We start from the raw sequence: 23,519 nt of genomic DNA, 5'->3' as shown, positions 1-23,519 counted from the left end.
AATGCAAGACACAACATAGAGCTAAAGAGAATGTTACGGTGGGTAATTCTCGACTCCTAGAGATGAAAAAATTCATATTGAAATAAAATATTGGAGGACCTTTAGAGGCCTTCATAATACAACTTAAAACACAAGTCAATTATGTATAGCATCCTTTCTTCCCCTTCTACCTTGTACTTATATAGAGTGAGTGGTGTGCTGGTAAATGGTTAACAACAGGCTCTATGGGAGTAAACCCAAGGACCTTGATCTATAGCATTTGATGCGTCTGTGATGTAAATATTGCCCCCATGGCAGACTCCAGGGTATCACTGTGACAACCCTGAATGTGGAATTGCAAAGAGACGTGTAGTAACATGCCATGAAACAGTATTTCTGCCAAACAGATACAATAGACATAACCTCCAGAGCATAATTAGTATAATTAGTAGTAAAATGTAGTGAAAGAATTAGGAAGTGATGAGTTTTGAGTGTTTTCTGCCTTTGTTTTAAATATAATTTTTTAATAATTTTAAACTTACATAATTTAATTCTTAACGATGGCTGTGTTTAAGCGTTGGCTCCCATAATTCCTGAAAATTTAACAATGAGCCCGTGCAAATTGGCTCTGACACACCATTATAAAAATAGCTCAGCCAGAGGAATCTCCCAGATCAGCAGAGGAAACCAGAAGATGTGCCACTGGCAACTTTCGGAAAATAAGGGAATACTCAGATCTGCTTTTTATAGGTTATTTAATGGGACTCAATCTCAAGTTCAGTAACTCTTTTGATATGAAGGTAAGATGAAAGCATTCTTTCCAATGTGAAACCAAGTAATAACTTTCCTACCTTGGTTTCCATCCCTGAGTCCTCTTGTGCTTTAGTTATGAAATGCTTCCCATTATCTTTCCCTTCTCACCCTGTGGACTTGAGACTCTGTCCGAGTGTAATGGTATGTGCATCTGTGTAAACAGTTTTGTAAATACAGATGAAAGACATCTTATTGCCGGGTGGGCCATTAAACAGATGCACATTGTGCAGGGCTGAAAGGGAAAAAGAGGACGACCAAAGAAAAGCAAGTTTTGTTTTGTCTACTTCTGGTGACTTCCCAGAGTTCTTGATAGCGCGTCTCACACCTCAGATGAGGGCCAGAATTAGAGATTGCATAGTCGGTGCTCTGTGCAGAATAGTTCTTTCTTATGGGAGGTGACTGCTGAACAAGCAGTATGGCTGTTTTTAGGTGACCTAACTTGAAATGCTGTAGCCAAACCCATTTTAGTTTCTCTACTTGAACTCAAATATTTGAGACTGAGAACAGCCGGCCCGGAACTAGAAGAGGGAAGCTCAGGGTCTTTTCCCACTGCCCCCCACTGAGTGTTGAGGACAGCACCAGCTGGCCGATCCCAGGAAAATCTCTGAAGCCGTATGCTTCTGAGGAGGATTTCTTGGAGAGCTCTAGCCAACAAATGACAGTCCCTCAGTTATAATTGGCAAATTTGCTCTGGGAACAGATCCTTTCCCCCAAATAGCCCCATCCAGCCGAGGCACCCCACCTCACTCTGGGAATGCTTCATGGCCAACTGGGCTGCACCCCGCTTCCTTTCCTCAGCCTCATTCTGCTCCTTGGGCCAGCCCTTTGGCACTTTTTCCTGAACCCACTGTGCAGGAGCCCTGTCTCTTTTTCTCAATGTTTCCCACCACTTAGGCACTGTTTTTCTTTACCCAGGAGCTCATCAGCACGCCCTCCTTACCCATGAACCCTCTCCAGAAAGCTTCTGGAGTCGCTTTCTCTTTACAGTGGGTCATAAGAATGATACCACAAACTTGTAGTTTCTTAGGAAGCACGTGTGTTTGATATATTCCTGGTCCTCAGTGAGTACCAACTGGAATCATGTTGACTTGTGAAAACAAATGGCTTGATTTTTCAACAAAGCTTTTAGTAGAAGTATTATTATCTTCCTTTGAAGACTTCCCAAGTGAGCTGGTTTCTTTTTTTAACTTCAACTTACAATTTTCTTATTCATTCCTTGACAGTTCTTAATGATAATTTGTTTCTTTTTTTGGCTAATGAAATAAGCAAGCGAAGGGAAGTGAATGCAGTGCCAGTCAGCCTATTTTGCTATATCTGAGTTTCTGAGTTTATTTTCTGCAGGTGTAGGTGGAATTTCAGTGCTTTCCATGGCAGCCAGAAAGGCTAGAGTTAAATCACAGGGTGGAGTGTTCTTAGAAATGCTAAAGCAATTGCCCTGCCATTCTTTCGCTTTTACCTTGTTTTCATTTAACGTTACCAAAATTAAATGTTAACTTTCCAAATTAAAGTCTGAGGAATGCTTTTGGGGGCGGGTGCAGGGGAGTTAATAGGCTTACATTTGCTCATAGAAATGTTGGATAGGTTATTTTTAAGCACTCCTGGGCATGTTTAGAGCTGTTAAATCTTTAATTAATCCACATCTTTGCGGTGGGTCAATGATATTAGGATGAGAAACACAGAACTGAACTGATGAAGTGATTAGCCAATCAGTACACAGGATAACCAAGAAGGAAGGAGCGTAGAGACTCACTCTCAGCCTTCTGCCAAGGCCTCAGAACTTCCCCATGACCTAACGGCACGACCTGTCCCAAAGCTATGTGACGCATGCATGTTCCTTCCATCATTGGAGGTCTGCTGTAATAGTTTATGCTTATTTTTATCAACCTGATATTTTGTTTGAAAATCTTGGAAGCCAGTGAGTTCTGTGTTGCTGTTTGACAGTAAAGAAGTAGTCTTTTACAACTAGCTTGGATTTCAGTCTCTATAATATTTCCCAGTTTAATTTCTCACTAGAATACAGTGTTATTTAGGACATTGTTGAAGATGTAAGAGTCCTGCACATTTGAGAAGAAAGTCATTCCCTTCTTGCTCCCTTGATAACTGATGGTAAGGGAAGGAAAACCAATAAGGAGGTTTTTATGTGGTTGATTTTGTTTGTTGGTTGGTTAGTTTGATAACAGAATTAAAAGCTGGAGGCTGCAGTTTGAAATCAGATTCTTTCTGGTTCCCCTGTTTTGTTTTGTTTTGTTTTGTTTTTCTTGTCTATAATTAATTTGAGACCCTCTTAATAAGGAAATCTGGTAAATGATCCAGTTGATTTCCAGTTGGGCATTTTAACTGTTAGAGTGTGTTATTTCTTGCAAACACTACAATGCTCTCCTAGCCTTCCCCGAAGCACATCTTTAACTTTTTGGCAGGTACTGAAATAGTGCTGAATGGAACTAATTAGAAGGGGAACACAAGGTGTATTATGATTAGAAATCACAGTGCTACTGACCCAGGAAGTATCTAGTCTTTGGTAAAGATTTACACTTCGGGTCAGCTGGTGTCATGTTCATTAGCTAGAAGTTAAAAATCGTGCCAGTATTTTTAAAGGGTATTCCTTGTTACTATTTTATTTGAAACATGCTCTCTTATTTCCCAGATTTCGCCGCCAACTTTCTGAACCCTGTAATTCCTTTCCTCCTTTGCCGACAATGCCAAGGGAAGGACGTCCCATGTACCAACGGCAGATGTCTGAGCCAAACATTCCCTTCCCACCTCAAGGCTTTAAGCAGGAGTACCACGACCCAGTGTATGAACACAACACCATGGTTGGTGGTGCGGCCAGCCAAAGCTTCCCCCCTCCTCTGATGATCAAACAGGAGCCCAGAGATTTTGCATATGATTCAGGTAGGCCTGTGCTTTAAGTTATGTTTAAGATAAATCTTTTCACTTGCTTGTCAGTTTCATTAGTGTTGGCCACAGATGGGGTGGCTCCTGACCATTTTTTGGTGGAATCTTTCTGATTTATTCCTTCTTTGAATCTTTCTCTTTGTGTGAAGGGTTGGACTGTCAAACCAGTTTGGCATGAGCCAATGGATGAAATAGTGTCTAGAAATGAAACCTGTCCAAAGAAGAGTACAATTTGTAAAATTATGTGCACTCTCAGCCCAAGAGAGTAACGTGATCCTTCTTTTCTTGATTCTGGGCTTTCTTTCCATTTGCTCCTGCTGCACTGTTTAATAACAATATTAACAGAAAGCAATATTCTTCTGTACTGAGTAACTTATTGCTTATAACTGTTTGTTTGTTTGTTTCTTTATTTTTGTGGCAAGATTCCAAGGGTCCGGAAGTAAGGATTCTTCCATATTGGGAGAGGGATAGCAAAAATAGCAATAATAGGCTTAGCTCTAGTCTCACTGAGCCTGAAAGATCTCACTAAGTAGTACGTCAAGGTGGAGAATTGGGGTTTCCCGAAAGTAAAAAGCACTTATGTCTATTGTTAATGTTACCACCAACTTTGCCAATATTTGACCTTAAGAACTCAGAAAAATTACTTAACTATTCTGTGCTCATTTCTTTTGTTATAATCTCAAAATCAGGACACCTGCCTTTCAGAAATCTCAGGAATTTGGGGAAAAAGTATGAAATAAAAGCTAATGCTTCTAAGAAGGGCACCAGGTAAAATATTACTAACGTTATTGTAAGCACGGTCAATAGATGGTTGTGGACGTAAAAATATTGGAAAACAATGTGACTTCCTTTCATCTGGATGCAAAGTTGTGGGTGTTCTTTGTGAAGGAACTATTGCTTCTCTAGGCATAACTCTGCTGAGTTTTTCTGTCGGTTCTACTTGAGGAAAGAAAATTGTCTGCTGGTCTTCAGTTTCCAACTTGCATAAAGTTACCTGTTTTATTATAAACTGGTCTTAAAGCTCAGCAAGAAGGAGCCCTACCACTGAGAGTCTCCCTCTGGCCACCCTTCCTCATTGGCCAAGAAGTTGAAAAGGACTAAGGGGAGTTGCCCACTGAGAGGCTATACCTCTACTTCTGGAAGGTATACCAGTTACCCAGGGCCCATGAATTCCCTGCCCAGCCAACCTTGAGTCCACTTCCAGGGCCTGAGCAAGTTTATCCCAGGCCTAGTTTTCTGAAGGCAGAGCACACTGTTCCTGTCTAGGTCCAAGGAGGTGGCCAAGGGACAGCTGCTTGTGGGAGGATGAGGATGAAGCTTGGTTGTGCCCATATGTTTGGTGTGTGAGGCCCCCGTGGTGTGGAACAAGGTGGGGTTGAGGAATAGGGAGAGAGGCAGGAAGGGGGTGTGGAGGGGCCGGGATCTGAAGACTGAAAACTGGCTGCATACCATCCTCTTTCAGCACTAATCCTAGAGATTTCCCCAAATTCTAGGTTTGGCCTGGCCTTCCAAGTTGTTATGTTTTTATAGTTTCAAGGAATAGGAGGAGAGAACATATTTATTTATCGTTTTGTTTGGCTGGTTTATAGTTTAAAAATTTAAACATATGGTGTGAGGGACTGTACTTGAATGCTTGTCCCAGGCCCTGTAATTTGGAGAGGGTCCTAGAATGTACCATAGTGTTTACACTTTAGAACCTTTTATGTTTGTCCATGATTTACGGGCATAATTAAGAACTCTGCACTACAATGGGCTTTATTATAGACACGATTCATTTTTCTCTGCAAGTTTCTAGTCCTGTTAACTGATGTTATTCTTACTCTCCAAACCACATTTTAATTTGCTGCACAGTTTTTTGAATTCATCATGATTTCAAGAAACTTTACATGGAAATCAGTTAAAATAGCCCAAATAATTGGTTCAAAAGGACTTGTAGGGCATAGCATTTTTAGAAAATTCTTTGTGTTTTTTAGAATGTTTTTATAGGTATAATCTCAGAAAGATTATCATTGAAATCATTTTCTTGATTCTGTGGTTTTCCATACGTATATATATATACATATACACACACACGTATATATTCTCCTTATATCTATATTGTATATAAAATTATATATAACATGATGTTGAAGACGTGTAACTTTTCCTGAGAAGATGTGAAGCAAACAAGAAAAATATTTAAATAATACATTGAGGGCAAAAAAATAGGAACTCGGGCTGTGAGGTTTAATTGCATTATTTGTGGACCATATATAATATGAATTCGAGTCAGCTACGGTCTGACCCTCAAAAGCACAGATTCAGTCACTTCTAACCTAAAGAAGGATAGTCCATTCCTTAGCTCAATCTGCTATAATAAAATACCATCATCAGTGGGAAAGCTGAAGTAACAGACATTTAACTTCCACAGTTCTGCAGGCTGGGAAGTCCAAGATCAAGGTTCCAGAAGATTCATTTCCTGGTGAGGCCTCTTTTCCTGGCTTTGCAGATGGCTACTTACTCACTGTGTCCTCATGAGGCAGAGAGAGGGCTCTGGTCTCTCTTCCTCTTCTTTTATAAGGACACTAATTCCACCATGGGGGCCCTACCCTCATGACCTAGTCTTATTCTAATTACCTCTCAAAGCCCCCGCCCCCCTCCAAATACCACCACTTTTGGCATTAGGGCTTCACAATGAATTATGGGGGACACGATCATTCAGTCTATAACAGTCCAGTATCCTGTTTTAAAGGTACATAGGGCATCTCTTTTGTAAGTTGCCATAAAGCTTGCAAATGACTTGTGGAATATTTGTTTAATATTTGAGAAGCTGTTAATTTATGTTACTGTCTCTCCTGTAAATTATATTTCCGATTGCTAAAGTTGGACAACACCTTTGAATTCTAATTTCAATATTGCCAATAAGATACACTTCAGTTTCGCTTGAATAGTTAAATAGTAAAGTTGTATCTTCTGGATGGATGTGGTCTAAAGAACTGTAGTTACTGTGTAACCAGGGCAGATGAAAAATTAACCTGTGTGTTTCAAAATATGTTTTACTGGCCACCAAATTGCTGCAATTAAGTTGACGCATCTGTATACGTCATACATTGCCGTCAACAAGTACGATCTCCAGATGTTTTGTTTTGTTGTCATTAGTTCTTTCATCCTTGCTGACAGAATATTAAATAACCTTTTTAGGAAATCTAATGTATTTATCACTGAATCATTAAGTTCTTTGTTCACTTATTGATGTTGAACAAGTAGCACATTAGAAAATACTTAATGTGATTTAAAGACAATGCAAAAACGTTTCATAGTCCATTTACTCAGCATCTGTGATCCAAAGCTTGTCCTTTAAGAAGGCCTCTAGAACTCGTTATTGCTTAATTCAATATAGCATAAATGTTGTGAAAATAAAAGAAGCTTTGTAAGTGAAAAGGTAGCATGATTATGCTCTAATAAAGCCTGACATTAATTATGATATGGGAAATGGAAGGTCTATTAGTTATAATTATAATTACAGGAATGCAATTTCAACTGCTGAGTATTTAAGCTAAAAAATTGCAAAATATTATGTTAGTAGAGTAGAAATTTTATTCAGGAAAAGGGACAAATCTTGGATCAGAAGACACTGAGGAGATAAAAAAAAATTGATATTTAGGGCCAATTTGGTGAACCAGTACAGTGTGATCATGATTATATGATATTAAGTTCTCAGCAGTCCAGTTGCATCTATTATTGTTGTTTTCCTCCTCTGCTTCTTTAGCCTAATGGTGCTGCATAAAGCAGGACACAGGTTTTTTGTTGGTTGGTTGCTTTGTCTTGAATCCAACCTGGTTCCTCTCTTTTGCTCCTATGGCCAAGTGACTATGTAAAAAGCGTTGAATAAGCATTGTGCACTTCATGTGGATGCAATGCTCCATTTTCATAAAATCGTGGTTATTTTCCCATTATGCTTGCATATGAGGTTTTGCAGATTCAAAATGCCCAATGAGGTAAATATTTTAGATACTCACAGCAACATATTTTATTAGAATTGTATGTGTTCGTCTTTTGTTTGTTTTTGTTTTGGATAGCTTCGGGTAGTATTTTTAGGAGGGTGGTGGGCACATGAAACTAAAGTTTGACTCAAGAAAATATCAGCACACAATGTTCATGTGCTTTGATTAGCAGGTATTTTCACTCTCAGAAAATTATCTTAAGGAAGGGGAGTTGCAGGATGAATGTTTGGGGGGGGAGGAATATTACAGAGTAATTGAATGGTAATGTAAGTTATGGCTGCCAATAACAGAAATACTATGCAGCCATTAGAAGTCAGGTTTTAAAAAATATTTAGTGAAATGAGACTATTGAGTAAAAAAAATTATAAGTGTAAAGCCCGACTTAGGCAAAATAAGACTCGGGACATAAATACTGTGGTTATACATGCGTGGTGCTGTTATAGGCAATATTTATTTTGTCTGTAAAGTGCTTTGTCTTTCAACAGTGCTTACGTACTGCTTTTCTATTCAGACAGAGTACGTATTATATTTTAAAGTATCAACCAATTTAGAATTGAAGAAAAAAAGTGTCCAAATTAATCACATCAGTCCTATAAGTGAAAAGAATGCTAAGTTAAAGATGACACAGTCTCATTCATTGCAAACCTGACTTTCTATTCGTTTGTTTCCAGGACTGCCTTAGAGAGGGAGGAGAATGAATATGCTACTTGGTGGGTTTCAGGTTCATCCCTGCACTGTTCTTGCAGTACCATCATTTAATGCTATTACGTTCCTTTGCATTTTGGGGTGTCTTAAAAATCTTAACCTAGGAGTTGATTGGAGGGGATGATACATTAATAAGGTGTTTTTAACACTCAGCGCCTATTCTATTACTTTAATTAGTTTAAAAGATACTTCCCAGCCCTGTGGTGGAGCAGTTTAAGCTAGGAGCTGGGAAGGAAGAGGGGAAAGAGAACTTTCAGGGACAGAATAAGGTTTCTGAAATAAGAGAAAGGGGGAAAGCGTGTGCTTGGAGCTTCGGGAGAGGAGGAAGTAGTTGTAGAGGGTAAGGGAGAAAGCTGACGTCATGTTTTCTGAAGAAAAAGTTTCTGTATTTTTTAATTGTGTTTTTTAGGGCCATCAGTCCTGGTACTGATGAGGCCTTCTTTCAGTTTGGAGGCATGTCGCATTTATGTGGTAGTAAATGTTAGCATTATTTTCAATTGGGAAATTGACACAAATAGCTGTTTCATAGAATCATAAATCTTTAAACTCATGAAAGCTCTGGGGTATCACCTAATTCACATTCCTTCTTTACACCCTATTATACAGATAAAATGTCCGAGGCTCATTCAAGTTAACTTACCATCAGTTACAAAGGTGTTTTGTGAAACAGCCAAAACCAGAACCAAGGTTTTCTTATTCTTAGTTTAGTGCACAGTCCACAGCCTATCTTTCTATATAATTGTCCAAAATAAAGTACTTTAATCTACAATTTGTTAGATATATTATTTACCCTTTTCTCTAATTCTTAGAATGAGTATTTGCCTATGTCTTTTCGGTACGCGGGCCTCTCACTGTTGTGGCCCCTCCCGCTGCGGAGCACAGGCTCTGGACGCACAGGCTCAGCGGCCATGGCTCACAGACCCAGCCCCTCCGCGGCACGTGGGATCTTCCTGAACCGGGGCACGAGCCCGCATCCCCTGCATCGGCAGGCGGACTCTCAACCGCTGTGCCACCAGGGAAGCCCTGCCTATGTCTTTTAAAAGCTCTATGTGACCCAGGGCAAAGAAAGCATTTGCATTAAAACTTAAGGTGTGCTTTTCCTAATTTGGGGGTATTTATTTCACATTAGACAGTCCCCAGATTTTATTCTGTTAGGTGCTCACTGTTGTAAGGTAGGAAAATATAAAACTTCAAATGATATTTCAGATTAAAATGTGTTCTATTTCCTTTTTAAAAATGCACCATAAACATTATCAAACATTGAGATTGTCAGAGAAGTAACTTTTCCTAATAGTTCTTCTGGAAAAAGCTGAACAATTATTAGAAGGAAACGTATCAAATCGATGGCCTAGCCAGCTCGAAAATTCTTTGATTGATTATATAAACTTTGAGTGTGTCTGAGCCTTCTTTCTTATTGGACTTCACTCTTTGTTAAAACACTTGATAGCTTGATGGCTTAAAATTTAACTATAAGAGTCATTTTCAAACTTTTGTCAACTGAATCTATTTTTTAGCAGAAAGCTTATGAAGGACTGCGGTATCTAAAACAGATACGGGACTTCCCTGGCCGTCCAGTGGTTGGAACTCCACGCTTCCACCGCAGAGGGCGAGGGTTCGATCCCTGGTTGGGGAACTAAGATCCCACATACTGTGTGGCATGGCCAAAAAATTAAAAAACAAAACAAACAAAAGAACATATAAGGAAAGCTTACGTTTGGAAAAATAATCTTTCATTTTTAAATATCTTTCATTTTTAAATCCTAGCAACCCTTTCCAAGTTTCCATATACTTCATCACCTTAGGACTTTGATGAAGGCCAATAGACAAACCTTCAAATTTGGAGAGTAATTATCTGCACTTAGCATGTAGAAAAATAATATGTAGGCAGAGAAATGATAAAATAGGTGCACAATACTTAGCTCATGTTAAGTATGTTAAAACGAGGAATACGTTTAACTTTCATCTGTGAGAGCTGACAAATATATCTGGTACTGACATAGGGCCAAGCTGGCAATGTAGTCGTAAGAGTTAAATAGTTTTGCGTTTCTGAAGTGGCGAGAGAAGATTTTTATGTTGTCAATGTTATTCTGTGTTTTGCTGTGTTGATGGGTACTCATCTTAAATAGCAGAGAAGATAGTGAAGTAATTCCTAATGCTGCTCTTAGTGAGCATTGCTTGGGATTCCCCTTGCAGAATTTAGAATATGGTTTGAAGGTTAAAGTTATAGGATGACATCAGTAGATAATAGAGCAAGAAAAACGTACTTGTTTTCTGCAGCCACATGGAAATATGAGTAAATAGTGCTTTATGTGTTTGGAGATGATTTGTCAGGGCCTCAATCAACTGGCTCAACTTGCACAAAATTACAAAAAAACAAAACCCCAGAAACACCAAAATTCAGAAGGCAAGATGTACTCAGTAGTTTATTTCTAAACTGTTACTACTATGATTGTTACTACTACTCCTGTAGTAACAGCTCAGAAATTCTGTCATCAGGATATATTATTTTTTAATGATTTCTTATTATTTACTTTTTAAGAGGGGATATATATTTTAGGGAAACCTCATATATTTTATAATAAATGTTCTTATATGTCTTCTGAACAATTGAGTTATACATAAGTAAACAACCAGAAATATTGTTCAAGAAATGCAAGGAATGCAGTGATGACAAAAGGAAACTGTTGAAAAATGCTCATTAAAGTTGGATGGAACAGAGGGAAGAGACGTAAAGGCTACTGATATTTATTTTGAACTTCCAGGCTTGCCATAAACTAGCTTCTTCATTTCTGAAATGGAAGGCCCCATGATTGATAATTATAACTTTAATTTTTAAAAATATGAAATAAAAACATTTAGAAATATTAAGCTTTACTTCATCACTTTTACTTACGTATCTTTGAACCACCTTAAAAACTAATTCCTAAAAGAATACTGAAATTTTTTAAAGCCAAAAAACGAGAATGTTATTTAAGAATTAATAATTGAATGTACGTTGACTCTTCAGTGGTCTTTCTCTGTTCCATGTTTTCTCTGGATGATAGATTATAGGATTCCTTATCATCTCCCCTCCTGGCTGTGTCAAGTATTTTAATTTTAGTTTAATTTTAGTTTAAAGTTAAATATGGTAGTAACTTGATTTATTCTCTATCATTTTATTAGCCAGATATTAGAAATTGGAAGATAAATATTAAATTATAACACCATAGTAGAAAATCTTGCACACATTTAAAACCAAAGACCATGCATTTTTCATGTTTCTCCTCATTCCTTCTTCTATAGGCATAGCAAAGATCCTATGAGAAATCAGTTAGAGATATATTCAGGGATTGTTGACTGCAACCATTTCCCAATGTGGCTTCAGGTCACTGGAAGAGAAAAGTATTTTCTTCCCTCTGGAGTCAAGGACCAAGTTACAGATGGCTGATAAAACCCATTATATGTTTTAACAGTGTTTGGTATTGGACTGACTCTTTACAAATCATTCCCATAATTGCTCATAAATAGTTTTCTTCCCTCCTAAAAACTCTGGATATTTTTAAGCATTACCATCTTTAGTAATTTCCAGCGCAGTGATGATTATGGTTCCATGAACTTTGGCTTTTTGTACCTGCTATTTAACACTCCCAAAGGCCAAGCCTTGGCCCTACTCCATTACTAAGCATCATTTGCTTATGGCCACATTTTCTCCTAAAACATGGCAGCTGATTTTTTTCCCTCCTAACTTTGAAACCATTGCTCCAAAAATTTCAAGTGGAGAATCACTTGGGAATTTAAAGGAATGAGCTATTGATCCTTCAGAAAAAATTAACATCTTACCTGTTTCTCTAGAATCCAAATATAATTTTCTTTTTCTCAGTGTGTGATTTGTGGACTAGTAGATCACTTAATCTCTGATATTTAGGTGCTTAAATTATGAAAAGTGACGGTGATGCCTTCCTAATTGATTTTGTTATTATAATAGAGCTCACAATTTGACTTTGCTTTTTATTGCTTAGCAGATCTCATATGAGTTTTCCTCATTCAGTTCTGGGTTAAAATAGCAAATCTCCCCAAACAGCACTTTGGTCCACTATATCAGTTTTTCTAAGAAATACTTCAGTATGCTCTAAATCTACAGTTACAGTAAGTGGCATTGGCTAGTGATTTGATTTGAGAATTGAGACTATGGTCTGGATTTACTCTTTATGCATTAACACAGGTCAAATGGACAGGGACTGTATTTTAAGTCAGTAATGGAAGGCTGAAGGCTGTCTTAAACCAATCATATCAGTTTTACCCATGACTGATTGATCCCTAGGGGCAGAGCCCTGTAAGCATTTCTCTTACATGAATGGACTCTATAGAGCCTGGAGTTTCATTCATAAAATGGAGATTGAAAGGACACACACACACACACACACACACACACACACACACTCTTTACTCTCTGGAATGTCCATTTATACAGAGCTGAAGGGTATAGTGTTCCATCAGCTGCTGCTTTTGCCAGTTGACTGGAAGTAATGATTAATGCTTATTGGTCCTGCCTGCATGTAACCTGACACTATTTATGGCCTTGCAGTGTTCCTAATGTATAGTGAATGAGAAGGCAACATTCTCAAATCAGAAACATAAACAGGAACTGGTGGGTCTGAATTCCATTCAAATATGTCATTTCAGCCACACAGTGTTTGTCTAACTGGGATTTTACAGGCAGGAAAGGGGGAAGGGAGGGATAATCTGCTTGTGAGTTGAACTAGCATGAAAAAAGGGAATTAGAATGGGGAGGGGGGGTGTACTTTTTTAGTGTAGGATTTTTAGTTTCTTTTTAAAGAAAACAACCAGGATGCTTAGGCCCAGAACTGCTTATTGCGAGTGGGTGAGATGAACATACAACTGTTTTCATATGTGCAACTAAGATTTGCAATTAAATGAGACAGTTTAAGGATGCGCATTTGGATTTCTCCCTCTGTGTGTGTGTTTCATAAACGTGAACAAGAGAGGGAAGATAAATATTTATTTTTTACAAGTATATATCTGAGTATATATTTTTAGGTTTAGAATATCGTTATAGAATATTTTACACTTAAAGGATCTCTATACTTAAGTGACTTAACTATTTAATAGTTTAAAGGGAGACTTTTTATTTCATAAAATATTTTTACCTAACATAGGCATAACTTAATTGAAATCTTTTCAAGGAATTTTTTTCAGATTAAATAGATTATGGTTTTTATCATGTGTGTACATGTGTGTAAATTTTCTATTTAATTGCTTCTAATACAGTCTTGAAAATTTTACAAAGATAGCTACTCAAAAACACACGTGAAAAACAAAGCAGGGCAAAACTGAAAGAATGACACGCATATATCATTATGATCTATTTACTATTCTCTTAAGTTTAGAAAAGTATCTTTGAACATTCCATTCTGCTAACCCTTCTTTGCAGTGTGTGGGCCCTCACAGTTCACTGTTTTCATCCACATGTTTTTGTTATTCTTAGCATTAAAAAGTAAAACCACCCACTTGGTATGACACTGGAAACATTATACTGAATCCTGGACCTGTTACCTATTTACTACTAATGTCATTTTGAGCATGTTTTGTTACCTCTTTTGTCCTCAGTTTCCTCATTCATGGAAAGGGGAAAATAATTCCTATACCTTTTGTGTTTTCGTGAGGATTAAATATGACTATGTTTGTAAAATTGCTAATATAGTGTTAGGGGTCTAGGCAATTAGAATAAGGATCTCTGTTGATATGATTTTATCTTAACTTCTAGAGATTTCCTCAGACTGTTGCTAGTTCTGGAATGAGGTGCCACTATTATAATATTTCTAAATACACTTCAGTGCTAAAGGATAAGACAAAATAAGAGAGATATTCTTATGTTAAAACAATCATATTGGGGCTTCCCTGGTGGCGCAGTGGTTGAGAGTCCGCCTGCCGATGCAGGAGACACGGGTTCGTGCCCTGGTCCGGGAAGATCCCACATGCCGCGGAGCGGCTGGGCCCGTGAGCCATGGCCGCTGAGCCTGCGCGTCCCGGAGCCTGTTTTCCGCAACGGGAGAGGCCACAACAGTGAGAGGCCCGTGTACCGCAAAGAAACAAAACAAAACAAACAAAAAACAATCATATTGTGCATAGCCAGCAAGATAGTGTACAATTATGCTGTTTCTGACGTAGTGAAACAGTCGTACTGAACTTACTGCTAGTGTTATTCATGTTTAAAGCAAGGAGACTAAATCATCTGAATATTGAGGTGATCCAAGGAAAAATGAGTGAGAGGACAAAGCAATTCATGATGTATTTGTTTCAAATTGTGTAGGTTCCAGAAAGGGAACAATTCAGTATTGAAGCTCATCATGAAAAATTCCCCCACTTCAGAATTTTTTTTGTGGCCCGCTTTGGCAACTAATGGCATCTTTTCTCATATATATTTTTAAACTTCCGTTAATTGTCAGAGTGCAATAATATCTAATAAGTAGTCAAAGTTAAAATTGTGCTTATTTTGTGCAATTGTGTTTCCTATCATTGCAACTTTATTTTCAACTCTAACTTACTGAAACCTCCACAGGCTTGTAAAACTTGTAAAACTGTGAGCCAACTAGATCATAATAAGCTAATCCTCTTTGAATGTGGTGGTTATTTGTGTAGGATACTGTCCCCTGCAAAAAAAAAAAAAAAAAAGCCAAAAAACCCAGAAGCTTACAAGAGAAGTTTGTGGTTTCTTAGGTAAAATTCTATGCTGTTGTTTTAGGTTATATAGCCTTTAAGTTTTAAAAGCATCTGAATGCAGATAACTGTGTTACTTTCTTTTTCTTTTTTAAGGTTTTGCAAGCACTATTCTAGGCATACAAAGATTGACATAGTTCTCTTTCTGTCCTCAAAGTCTGTCAACAGTAGATTCAGTACATCTGATCTGTGGCAAAAGAAATATCTCTGCAGATTTTACATTATTTATATTCACAGTTTACTAAAAATCCTGATGACAAAGCTCCCATCTAAGTGTGAATGAAGTAATACCAAATGCATCACTCTCTTAAGATTTCAGCCACCTCCAACTTTTCTGCCTTCTTTACATGTTTCAGTGACTAAGTTGTTATATTTATATAGAGCTTTTGTGAGTGACAACAGATAGGTCTTATAAAACTTGACTTAAAGCCTTCACACTTGAATTCAGACATATTAATACTGGGCCTTATTTTTTAGAGTTAATTACTTTCAGGTTTGTTCTATAAATAGCTTGTATGGGTGTAAAAAAAAATCCTCATGTTAGCATCCTTTTTAGAACACTTTATAAAATATATTTTCTTGATTAGTTACACGAAATCTCTTCATGTGGCAAGTAGAAATGCAGGGTACAAGGATGCTACACTAGTATGTATGTGAAGACCTGTGCATTTAAATACATCTTTATGAAGCTCATTTATTTATTCACTCTGGAAAACCTTTGGATTTTAAACATGAAACTGAATTTGCCAGGAAATGAGAAGAAACAAAAAACTTAAGTTTAAGAAAGACAGAACTTAGGCAAGATCTGTCATAATGCTCTTCTTTCTTGAATGAGATTGATGCCATTAGTTCTTGGTACAGCTCAGTATTTGTTTAGATGATAAATAAATGTCTTTGAAAACTTGTTTAAACTCCTGTGTTTACATTGAAATACACACACACACACACACACACACAAGCACATTTTTCACCAAGTACCTGTTAATTTCAGATGTATGTTGACACACACATTTTGGCCCTGGAGTTTTAATTTCCGCCATCATCATTATACCATAAACAAGTTTAGGTGGACTTGATCTTGTTACATCACCTCCTCAAGGAGTTAGTTAAGTGTGTAATCAATCCATCTCTGCAGTGTACACTCACATGAAAGCAAAATCACATTAAAATACAACATCAAACTTATTTCTATTTTACTGGGATTTCTCATTTACTCTCAGAGATTTGAATGCTTAATTAAGTTATCACACTGATTGTTTCTCCAGGAATTTAACTAGAAGCATCAAATGAAAGAAAGGTGCTTTTTCCCCCTTATTTAGAGTTTACAATCTGAAGTGTTTTCAGCTTCGTACACTATTTGATAACAAAGAATTTCAACAAATCATAGGGATGTCTCATACAACTGTGGCAAATAGTTTCTCTCTGATCCGGCCTGTTACAGCTCCTAGAAACTTTAGGCAAACCATGACCTGAAGAAGAAACTTCATCCTGTACTATGGGGCAACGCATATGCAAATCAGAAAAGTGCCTAGCAACTTCAAAACTGCACTTTGTGGGCAGACCTTTGGTAAAGCTTCCCAAATCAGTATTATGTTTCCCAATACAGTTTTAAAATGCAAGTCAAGAAACAGCTTTTTAGTTTCATACTTGCTTATCTTAATTTAAAGGAAATTTTAACTGCGTTACTAAAGGTGAAGACTAATCAAATCAGGTAGTTTAGTGTGTTAGTTTACTTCTTCTTAACTTCCGCCACAGTGACTATGACTAGCGCATTAAAATGACAACAGTGCTTTGCTGCTTTGAATTTTTGCAGCATATTAGATCAGCTTTCATCACCATGAACTCATCTGTGACAAATTATAGGCAGTTTAGTTTCTGCAAGCTGATTTGGCCCCATCCTAAGGTCATGCTGAAGAGCTCTTTGATCCATAAGTTTCCAAATAATAAAAAACAATCCTTTACCCTAAATTAAATATACATAATTCAATTTACAGATTGAATTTAAAACTTTTTAGACTAAAGCCATTTAGCATCAAATATCAGGGAGTAATACTGTAAAAAGAAGCTCAAAAGAGGTACCTCCAAATATTTTGAAAATATAATAGAGCTTCTCACTTAAACCTTATAAATTTATAGTGAATTTAAAATCAATATATTTTAAATATCATAGGTTAATAGATTTATGAAGAATATTACTGAATAAGTACACGAATAAGCAATGTCAACCATCTCAATAGATACATGATTTAAGAATAGCAAATTAAGTTACAAAAATAATTTTGATATGTAATTATTTCTAGTTTTAAGTACGGTGATTCACACTGTTTAAATACTTGTGAGGTTCACTTAAAAGTAGATTCTGTTAATAATAAGTACCTTATATTGAATCCTGAGTGTTAGCAGAAAGTGGGCAGAATGTTGCCCATGGCTTACTCCATATGGTCTTCCAAAAACCCTTTGAAGGAAATCACTGTTATTCCCATTTTACAGATGTGGAGGTTGAGAGTTAAGAGGTGTTAAATAATTAACAAAATGTTATACTCCCATAAAATATCAGACCTGAGATTCAAAACCAGGTCTCTTAGATGACAAGGTGAACGTTTGTAATCACTGCTGACTAATGATCCTAAGATTATAATCATGGATGCATATTAAGACAGTGTAAATATGCTCTCATCTTAATGTTTGTGAACAGGATAAACTGCAGCTTATTATTGTCACTGAATTATGTAAGTTTTATTTCATGGATAAACGTAAACGAATACGTATGAAATGCCTCCATTCCCTGCTACAAAACATTTCCCTTTGAAGTCGCCACTTAGCTAGTTTGGATCTGAGTTGAGCATTTAGCAAAAGTTAAAATGTAATGCCAAACTTCATTGGTTGGATTTTTTATTAGATAAGGTAGAAATGAAAGCAGCAGGCAATTTAATTAGCAGTAATTTTTCTGGGCAAGTCATTACTTTGATGAACTTCAGAGCAACGTTTATGGCTCCTAATTAACCATGTTAGTCATTTGATTGAATAATCACTTTGGAAATGTTTCTACAATTTGATTAGAGTCTGACCCACTCGGATGGTCATAAATTAACTGATATCGCTTTAGGATAACATGACTTTCGTTACTTTAGGGGAGTAAGCTTCTCTTAGCCATATTTTTTTCAGGCTTCTCTGGACCATACAGAGGGCACCGATTTTAAAGATAGACTGGACTTAAACGATGCTGACCAAGTGTCTCAATTTCAAGAGCTAGATGTTAATTTTATTTACTCTGGGGTGTAATCAATAGTATTAAGAACTGGCATAATCACAGATATATTCTCATGTATGCATTTTTTTCTAAATTGCCGTTCAGTGCTTTTTTGTTTAGAACTTAGGCCACAAGTTGAGCCTTTGGAAACGTAATGGAGGCTGCGGCATTAGCCGTATTTTATGTCATTAATTTACGACGAATTTTAAATCAGTATACTTTAAATGTCATAGAATAATAAGTAGAATTTATGAATAATATTACAGAGTAAGTACAACAGAAACCAATAAATCAGCTAGTTCAATAGACACTAGTATTAGTGAAATTATCCATCGAATCCTATCTTTGATGTCAAATGTCTAGTTTTCCAGGATTATGATTATTTCATATGATGTTAGGGCACTTTTATAAGCCGACCCTTCAACTTTGAATAGTGGGTTTCTCAGAAACGCTTGCATTTTCTTTCTTCCGCTTTTTCTCCCCCTTTGGGGAGGAAACTACATTTAGTCACGCTAAATATATAATAGAGTTTAACCTATACATTTCCTAGCTGCCTCCAGAGCCAGCCAGCTGTTTTTACAGCCACACTCCAGCTGGGCAGCAGTCAGTAAAAGTATTTTGTGGCAGGGTGTCAACATTGGTACAACAAAATGCTTGCCTCTAAGCAGCTGCGGAGCTGATGGCAGAGTCATTAACACTCTCCTTTCCAGGCCCAGCTGCCTGAGGGAACTTACGCCTTGGTAATAAATCAAAATAACATGAAAAATTAATTTGAAGTACCATTGGTTAAAGAGTTGGGATAAAATGCATTGCTAATCATTTGTTAACCCAGAAGATCAACTCCACTGCAACCCTATTGTAAGCACTGATATCAGGAAGCACGGTTTAACCCTGTAGGGTCAGAATTATATACTACATAATACTTTATATAAAGAAGGCACAATGTAATAAAGTGTTTGAAAATGAGTTTTACACTATTTTCGGCTTGTAAGCTATTGATTGCCACATACTTTTCAATATTACTGCTATTAGGGATCGCCATTAAGCTATTTTTGACTAAAACCACATAAGATAAGCTTTTTTCTGTGAAATAATATCTCATATTTTGGTTGATATTTATCACTAGAAAAAATTTTAGAACATCAGGTAGACTTTAAAAATGGAACATTCCAGACCAAGAAAGAATGACATCTGGGCTAAACAGTGCTCATTATCTATTACAGCATGAAAGTCTATAGATGGATAGTTAAAGAGAGATAAGGGCCTTTGGATTCCCATTCATTTAAATGTTATTACTTGTTCAGAAGTTAAGTACTTACTACGAGTGGTGGAAAGGAAGATATATTCTTATATTAAATAGCACACTTGTCATATATATTTTATACATTTAGTTTTGTACATGTTGTTTTAAAAACTTAAGTAATACATACAGAAGATAGAATCAACTTAATCACATGTGTATATATTCCTGTGGAACCTATATATGTTATATGTAGGGTTGGGCCCAGGTTTTTGGTACCTAAAACTTATAAAATTTGGGGAACCCTCTGAAAGAAAAGGAAAAGGAAATGACATATACAAAATTAGGCATAGGATTTCAGTAGGGCTCTTGCAAGTAGAGGGTCTTGAGGTTGAAACTACACTCTCTTCACCATGAATAGACCTCTGGTTATGTGAGTGAACTTCTATATTCAGAGTTAAATAACTAGGGACGATAACAGACTCAGATAACATCTCACCCAACCCTTTGTTTTATATAAACTTAGACACAAAATGGCTTATCTAAAGTCATGTAGCTTTATTAGTAGTAAATGAAGGACTTGAATTTTAATCTTTTGTCTCTTAATCTATATATCTTTCCTTTTCCCCATATCTAAAGCTACTAAACACATTAGATACACAACCATCACTATGACTCAAGTTTAACCATTAACCAAGTTTATTTTCTCAGGGATGAGTTAACTGGGTCACACAGGCAAGGCCTCACTCTTAAGGTAACAATGGTGTTTGCTAAAAAGTTGTTGGATTTCTCTTTTATAGCCTCACTGGATTTGAATCTGACCTGTGGGCTTAACAAAATGAAAAGCCAGTCTTGTTTCTATCTGAAGAAAAAAGAGCAGTCACCTTACTAGGCTGGAGTAATTTTAAGAGATATAACAATTTCGTCTTCTCATAATAATTTCTAGCCAGTGTTCATGAAATAAACTGTGAATGAGTCTTTTATTGATCTTTGCTTTGGATGACATCGAGTATACAAAGTTATTCCATACATGTCCTGAAATATTTTTTAAGTCATGACACTGTTTGAGGACACAGTCACATTTATGCAGGGTTGCTAGTAAAGCCACCTTTACTTTATGAAGGTTGGTGTGGGTAAAACTTTGAATTCACCTGCCTGTTCAGGAGAATCAGTATCCACCATGGTATGCTTCTCATCCTTAAGTTTCTTGTGTGGGCCCTGCCTGAAATGTTAACTATGTGTTGACAAGTTCCCCTCAAGAGACTCGTGTCAGTTTCTGTTACTTTTCCTTTCTGCACTCTGTCCACTGATAACAGCACATTTGCAGCTCCAGACATCTTTGACCGCTGTTGTTTCCTCTTGCAGAAGTGCCTAGCTGCCACTCCATTTATATGAGGCAAGAAGGCTTCCTGGCTCATCCCAGCAGAACAGAAGTTAAGTTTTCCACTATTGAAATTCTTGTAAATACCTGTCAACATAATTGGACATCCTAAGGATGCTGTCAGATTATCATTATATTACATGGGGAAAAATCACTTATGTCCACTAAACCATTATTTTAAAACTTTTCTTTCTAAAGTAAAAGGAAGATTTTTCAGGTCATGATCTCTTATATTTGGTTGTTAACATGAGTCATGTGCATATAAACAGCTGAAAAGTGGACTTCTCTGTTCTTTTTTGCCAGCAACCACATCCTTTTGAAAGAGAACGTGTGCTTTTATAAGATCACCTTACCTTACTGCTTTCTACTGAAGTGTATCTTTTAGGAATTTTCAGTTTTGCTTTAGAGACCTAAGTCACTGTTTTGAAATAAAGCACCGTTGATTTAAATACATTCACCTTTAAATAGCCTAGATTTTACATTTTGGGACAAGTAATTGTTCAGAATGGACTTTCACAGAAGAGACTTAGAAAAGGAGTTTTCTGTTGTGGATGTGTTATGGTAACCCTGGGGGGAAAGTTTTGTTCTAATGGGCATGATACCTGCAAAGTAATGAATGAAAATGATTTTATCTGGATAGACTCCCCTTTAAAGTATTTCCGGAATTATGTGCATGGTCCTTGATGTCAACACTATGTATCTTCAGTGAATGACTTAGATCCATCCTTCTAGGTTGAGGCCAGCATTGGTTGTTTTGTTTAAATAACATTAATAGAAGTAAATCCCCATGTTTAAAGGGTAGTATTATGAGATGGTAAATCCAGAAAATAAGAGGCCCAAAATTTTGCACAAATGCAATATAATTATTGTTGCTATTTTTAATATTATGTACCTACCACAGAGACCAATACTTTTGAGAAATAAAACTGTGACTAAACTATGGGAAATTTCTTCCTGGTGATGAAAGATAACAGCAATTAAATGAAGGTCCCACAGTCAAGGATATTTGGGGGAGAAAATGATTGTGAAAAGCTGTCAATTTATTTTGCATTTTTCCTGTGGACTTAGTTATGTTACAGCAAAAAAGGAAAGTTTTTTTTAACTGCCTTGGCTATTGAAGATGAAAACATGAGAAAGTTAACCTAGCTAAAATATTTCTGCAAAGAAGTAAGGGGGTAAACCGTACCTGTTTCAGTTCCTCAGGGTCATAATGCAAGGTACATGGCAGTAATTCACTCTGATTTCCCTCTCATCTGGTTGAATAACAAAACTTGGAAGAAAATGGAAAAGGAAACGATACGTTGTACATCCCAGGTTTGCCAGTGTTTACGTAAGCTCTATGCTTTGGTTAGTAATAATATAAATTGCTAACTCTCATGTATTACCATGTGCTAGGCAGTGTTCTAAGGTTGCATATATTAAATTAAATCATGTAATCCTCACAACAACCCTATAAGGTAGATGCTTTGTTATCATTCCCATTTTATAGATGAGGAGACTGAGGCACAGAGGTTAAATAATGGGTCCAAGGTCACGGAGTGGAAAAGTAGAAGAGTCCTTTTCTACCTCCGTTTTTGCGTTAATGGTTATATTTTGATTTATTTGTGAGTGTTATTTCTGTCATGAGTAAATGTATTTCATTTCCCCCCACAGGCTGCATGTTTGAAAAGGGCCCCAGGCAGTTTTATGATGACACCTGTGTTGTCCCAGAGAAATTCGATGGTAGGTTTTTCATTGTGTATCAAGTTTTGATTTCTGTAAGAGGGCGAGGAGAGATCACCTTCGCCTCTCCTGAAAGCAGTCAACATCGCTACTTAACGATCTTTATGCCCGTCACTTACGATGCACTCAAGTCTCGCTAAACTTTGCCTCTTATAAATTCCCTTTCCTTTGCCCATTAAGAAGCTTTTTCCTTTTGTCCTATGAGAGATCCCATTTTTAGAGTTAGACAGAGTGTCATTCTTGCTGGGCTTTATGTAGAGTAAGGGGGCCCTTTCCATTGCCCGGCTGAGGACATGTAGCTTGTTGCTTGAGATCTACTGAGAGCTGATCCCGTAATTAACAAAGCAGAGGAGAAAGCGTGCTGCTGTGGATGCATGGATGACTAATGCAGGCTCTTGCCTTTTATTGTTCACGAAAACATGCATTATGGAACACAGGAACAATACAGCTGCCCATTTAGTTAGTGATTGTGAGTCCTCCTTTTTTGTTTTTCCCCTGGGAAGATGTTCATTACTAATGTGACATTACTTTGTAATTGCTTCAGATGGAGTTAGGAAAGCATCACTCTTTTTTTTTTTTTTTGCCGCACGCGGGCCTCTCACTGTTGTGGCCTCTCCCGTTGCGGAGCACAGGCTCCGGACACGCAGGCTCAGCGGCCATGGCTCACGGGCCCAGCCGCTCCGCGGCATGTGGGATCTTCCCGGACCGGGGCCCAAACCCATGTCCCCTGCATCGGCAGGTGGACTCTCAACCACTGCGCCACCAGGGAAGCCCTGCATCACTCTTTTAATATCACTTGCTGTGGCAATGAAAATGAAAATATCACCCCCCACA

At 37.2% G+C, this 23,519-nt stretch overlaps 1 protein-coding gene across 17 annotated transcripts in view; it reads left to right on the top strand.

Moving 5' to 3' along the window:
• ETV1 (ETS variant transcription factor 1) overlaps positions 1-23,519 on the top strand; it is a 96,760-nt gene that overhangs the window by 56,762 nt on the left and 16,479 nt on the right. For 14 of the 17 annotated variants that reach the window (XM_027102561.1, XM_027102560.1, XM_027102558.1 and 11 more), the window contains 3 exons: positions 3,437-3,684; positions 20,948-21,016; positions 22,617-22,685. In XM_027102561.1, the coding sequence (XP_026958362.1) occupies positions 3,437-3,684; positions 20,948-21,016; positions 22,617-22,685 (386 nt within the window). The remainder of the gene's footprint in view (positions 1-3,436; positions 3,685-20,947; positions 21,017-22,616; positions 22,686-23,519) is intronic. The other 3 variants (XM_027102563.1, XM_027102562.1, XM_027102554.1) reach the window with 1 other exon arrangement.

The sequence above is a fragment of the Aethalodelphis obliquidens genome, unplaced genomic scaffold (assembly GCF_003676395.1).
Source record: "Aethalodelphis obliquidens isolate GAN/ISIS:26980383/991018 unplaced genomic scaffold, ASM367639v1 scaffold5, whole genome shotgun sequence".
NCBI classification, from domain to species: Eukaryota; Metazoa; Chordata; class Mammalia; order Artiodactyla; family Delphinidae; genus Aethalodelphis; species Aethalodelphis obliquidens.
This window is presented reverse-complemented; position numbering and strand designations above follow the sequence as displayed.